We start from the raw sequence: 5,090 nt of genomic DNA on the forward strand, positions 1-5,090 counted from the left end.
CTGGTCGTAGTTTCTGAATCGGGAATTTATCGTATAGACTTGCGTCTAATGGATCAAGTTCATCACAACCATCCATTTTGTGGACTCACGTATGGATCCAACTTTAGAGTAATTTTTTTTTCCGACAAGTAAGGTTTTATCGATGGCATAAAAGGCAGGTGAGCTACCCTGCTACACGCTCAAGTCATACAATTTAAACATAACCCAAATGCTGACATAAGAACTTGTAGTTGCCCAAAGATACTTGTGCAGTTACAACAGCATTCTTAAGAAGTCTTCCTTGGACAGGTTTATTAATCTGACACAATAAGATGAGCGCTAATAACCTTAGGGTAAAGTTACCATGCATGATATTCGAAAGACCTCACACACTACGTTTCTTAAGTAACACTTTCAAAGGATGGAGCTTCCTTACGGATAATCCCGCCCGCTCTCTCATGTCCAGGGTTGCCGGAGTCAGACCACCGCCTAGTTCCCAATCGAAACAGTGAAGCAAGGTTGCAAGACCGAGATGAAGCACCCTATGCGCCAACGCGAGTCCGACGCACATTCTTCTGCCCGATCCGAACGGAATTAGCTCGAAGTTTTGACCCTTGAAGTCAATGTTAGATCCCAGGAACCTCTCTGGCTTGAATGCCAATGGCTCCTCCCAAGCATCTGGGTCTCTTCCGATGCTCCATGCATTCACGAAAACCTGGGTATCTTTGGGAATATCATAGCCCATGAAATTAGTTTCCTTTCGGGCATTTCGTGGGATAAGTAAAGGTAATGATGGATGCAATCTTAGGGTTTCCTTCACCACAGCTTGCAGAAACGGCATCTTTTCCGTGTCACTTTCTTCGAGCTTTCTGTTCAACCCCACGACCTGGTCAAGCTCATCTTTGGCCCTTTTCATTGACTCGGGTTGGCGGAGTAGCTCGGCCAGCGCCCACTCCATGGTGTTGCTTGTAGTCTCTGATCCAGCCATAAACATTTCCTGCACCATCAAGTAGACCCATTTAGTACAACATCTTGTCTTGCTAGAAATACCGCCAGTTTCGATTCTCGTGCTATAATTAAGAAATCCGGTTTCGCTTGAAAATGGCTCCCTAAAATGATCAAACATAATAGTTCCTATACTTTGAATTGACAGACGATTGTGCACAAAGAAATGAATAAGAACTTAATGATTGGGTCCTAAAATCGACCAGATGAATTCACTAATGATAACACAATTATTTATGAAAGAGCAACAGCAAGTGTTTGATTGGCAAAAGGAAATAAACAACTTGAATGGCAAGAAATAAGTTGCTGGGATATAACCGAAAATGAATTGCAAGAAAGTAAAGTGGATTAACATGATTAAATCTTGTTCTTATGTTTATGCGTCTTTTTCCTTTAAGATTCGCCCATTTTATAGTCTTTGGCTGATGGAATGACTATTACCACCTCAAGATCTTCACTGCTGCAACTGTCAGTCAACAACTTTGATAATTGTTCCTGCCTAAGAGTTGAGGGCAATAATTGTTCGCACTTGGTTTTATCCTTGCAGTTGATTTGATTTCGGCTAAATTTTGTGAGCCAATGTCAGTACGTCCTGACTCAATTGACATTGACTTGACTGACATCGACTCGGTTGTAAGTCAGTGTGCGAAACTATTCATGTCTTATCAACATAACTTTTTTTATTTCTCATAATCAATACTGGTGTTAGACAGTCGATTGTGTTCACATTCAAGAGCAAATTGCATGTGCTCGTCGACATACTAAATACTCATTTCTCGTGGACACCCAACATGCTCCATTGCAGATTCCTCTGTCTTAGTGGTCTCAACTTTTTTTTTATAAACATTGGCTCAAGCTAATTTCGTGTATAAAGCCATAGTCAATGTATGGTCAATGACATCAATTCTCATTAACTTTAGCTCTTTGACATCAAGCTAACTTTTTAGAGTGCCGACAGATTAACAGAAAAATTATTCATTTTGGGATACAATTTGAAGAAGATTGTCGATCTTAATCAAATCTCTTCTTTACGTTTTAAGACTTGTTGTTTACTAAGGTCTATAATACCTTCCACATTTGAAATATCACTTTCCATCAACTGTCTACAAAAACATTTTACACTTAAAGTTTGTAGAGAATATTGCATAACAAAAAGCTACTCCTATTAGAGATGTTATCACTCATTCTTGATTTGGCCAATCTGCGCTCATTTTATAATAACTAGCTCGAATGCTCAACCAAAACACAAGATTCATTAAGGGACCCTACTTGTTTAAATGTCATTTAAGTTTGCCACACCACTTTAATGAACCAAATTCGATCTAATTTCTTTGTGGCCATGTTGAACCTGGAAGAGAGGAGCAACTTACCAGAACGATTATGTTGACATTCTGTAATGAGAATTTGCGAGGGCCTTCTTTCCCATCGCCCTCATAATCCAACAACGCATCCAAGAAGTCGTTCGTTGCTCTAATCTTTCCCCCTAGCTTTCGCTCCTCCAATCTCTCTTTCACAAAGCCTTCAATAATCTTCATGGCTCGACCCATGTCCTTCGCCATGCTTGCCTTGATCCTTTGCGGATCCCACCATTTCAACCACGGCAAGAAGTCGGCCACGTTGGGCTTGCCGGCCCACTCCATGAACCGGTTTGTGGCGTTGAAGAACTCGGGACCGTCCTTCGATTTCGGGTCCAGCAGATCCCGCGAGAGCACCAGGTTGCCAACCACATTAAACGATAGGAGAAAGAGGATGTGGGATAAGTTGATTCCTTGCTCTTCATGAAAATGAAAACTTTTTAACGATTAATCCTAATCAGAGAATGTATGGCAGCATGTAACAAATTACACATGAAAATAGTAGTCTATAGTCAGAATCGAGAGGAATCAACCTCTAGACTGCTTGTGAGCTCTACTTGACTTACTATGTATGCTGCAATGTTCAACACGAAAGGTCGATTTTTCAAGCTCAAGTCGAACTTAGCAAAGTGCTTTATAAGCTTGGTTTCGACTCTACTTCACTAACAAAACTGAATTAGCATCGAAAACTCTTGATACTCCAACTCGACTTCCACAAATAAAAATAAATTGGAAACTCCAATTTCGACTTGAACTCGAAAAAAATGAAAGCAAGTTCGACTAAGGCTCTGTTGGTTTCGCCAAAAATAAATTATTTGAAAAATATTTTTTTTCTAAAAATTGATCGATTGCTTTACTTGATATAACTATCTAATAAAAATATTTTAATTATCGACAATAATTTATATCTAAATAATTTCATGAATGATGAAAATATTTCATTTATGCATTTTTGAAAGTGACTCAAGCGATTGATCTTCGGAAAATATTTTCCAAATCATTTGTTTTCCGCAAAACAAACTTACACTAAACAACAAATTAAATTCCTATAGCACTTGGGTAACTTGAGTTATTTACACTAGGGCTTATTTTATTTTACGGAAAAAAAATAATTTGAAATATATTTTCCTAAAATCAATCGCTTATATTGCTTGGAATAATTAGTCATGAAAAAATATTTATATTATTAGTAACAATTTATATCTAAATATTTTTATGTACAATATATATATTTTCCGTTCATTCAATTTTGTAAACGATATAATGGATCATTTTTAGGAAAATTTTTTCTAAATTATTTATTTTCCATGAAGCAAATGAGGCCTAATATTTACTTTTTTAATTTGTCAATTACAGTACACAAAACAAAGGCATAAAAGTATCAACAATCCCTAAAACTATTGCGTAGGGTCGAAGATCTTGATCCTATTTATAAGGAGCTTAAGATACGTTCCTCTCTCTCTCTCTCTCTCTCTCTGTTGCTATATTTTGCTTTCTTTGAAGAAAAAAAACTAGGAAAATGACACCATACGTACCATAACATTTGTACGGTGCTCAACTTGAGGGCCGTTACTTTTTTTTTTTTTTCAATTACTTGAGTATTATAACTTGTGTATGGCACTTACTTAAGTGCCATAACTTTTTTTTTCCGATCACTTGAGTGCCATATAACCTTTTTATTGATCACTAAGTGCCATAACTTTTTTATTGATCACAAATTTTCAGCACTTGAGTGAACGTGTTTAAAAAGTTTTGGCACTCAAGTAATAAATTTAAAGATGGCACTCAAGTGATTGTTTTTTAGAAGTTATGACACTCAATTGATCAAAAAATATATTATGATATTCAAGTAAGCATTGTACGAAAGGTATGGCACTTGTGGTGTTCTTGTATAAAAAAAACTGTGCTACGATCATGCCAGGTTACACATGAAACACAAACGTCAGAAGTAACACCAAGTGCGTAAGAAATAACCTGCTGTTACTTGTTTAACCGCCATTTCTTCCTCTATATGCATGATCATGCTGTCGACGCACTTCTGCCTAAGGTGGGCCGTCTCGTTGACGCGCTTGTTCATGAGCAGCTCCGCAGAGCAGAGACGCCGGAGAGCACGCCAGTAGCCGCCATAACAACCGACGGCGAGTGAGCCTTGGTCATATTCGAGAGCCGTCAACGCATGGGGACACTTGCGGTCCGCGAATGTTAAGTCGTGGCCCTTGAAGAACTCCGCGGCAGCCTGAGCCGATTGGATCACCATGGTGTTCACGGAACCGAGCTTCAACCACGTGACCGGCCCGTGTTCGGCTTGGAAGCTGTGGAGGTTCTGGTGCGGCATGGTCCCGAGGTTGAGGATGTTGCCGATCATGGGCCATGCCGGGGGCTGAGGAGGAAGGTTGGTGCGCTTCCGGCGGCTGAGAAGGAAAACTAGAAGTGCCGTAAGGAGGAGGCCGAGCCAAAGGAGCGAAGTAGGGCAGTACTCCATTTGGCTAAGCTTTGAGCTAGTGCTCACCTTGCCCTTATGTGATTATTGCACGTAAAATATGATATAAATAGACACACTCTTATTCTGTTCACAAGAAAGCAACCCAAACCAATAAAGAACAAGAAACTCAGGAGGTGGAAATATATGCCGTCCGCCCATAAAACGTGGAAAACGTGAATAGATCTTTTGGCAATGAAGAGGAGTAAACATGCTGGTCACGTTGCCTCCATTTCATCGAATTATGTAAAACTCGATTCTTACTTCATTGG

The 5,090-nt window shown here is 39.3% G+C and overlaps 1 protein-coding gene across 1 annotated transcript; it reads right to left on the reverse strand.

Annotated features, from left to right (window-relative positions):
* Positions 1-223: 223 nt before the first annotated feature.
* LOC115691348 (iridoid oxidase-like) lies at positions 224-4,869 on the reverse strand. Its single transcript, XM_030617943.2, has 3 exons — positions 4,314-4,869; positions 2,355-2,758; positions 224-976 (listed from the first exon to the last, which is right to left on the reverse strand). Exons 1-3 carry the CDS (start codon positions 4,819-4,821, stop codon positions 365-367), a joined length of 1,524 nt encoding a protein of 507 aa, XP_030473803.1. The 5' UTR covers positions 4,822-4,869; the 3' UTR covers positions 224-364.
* Positions 4,870-5,090: the final 221 nt, after the last annotated feature.

Source organism: Syzygium oleosum, unplaced genomic scaffold, assembly GCF_021117445.2.
Source record: "Syzygium oleosum isolate NSW1041296 unplaced genomic scaffold, Sole_v2.1 Sole_v2.38, whole genome shotgun sequence".
Lineage (NCBI taxonomy): Eukaryota > Viridiplantae > Streptophyta > Magnoliopsida > Myrtales > Myrtaceae > Syzygium > Syzygium oleosum.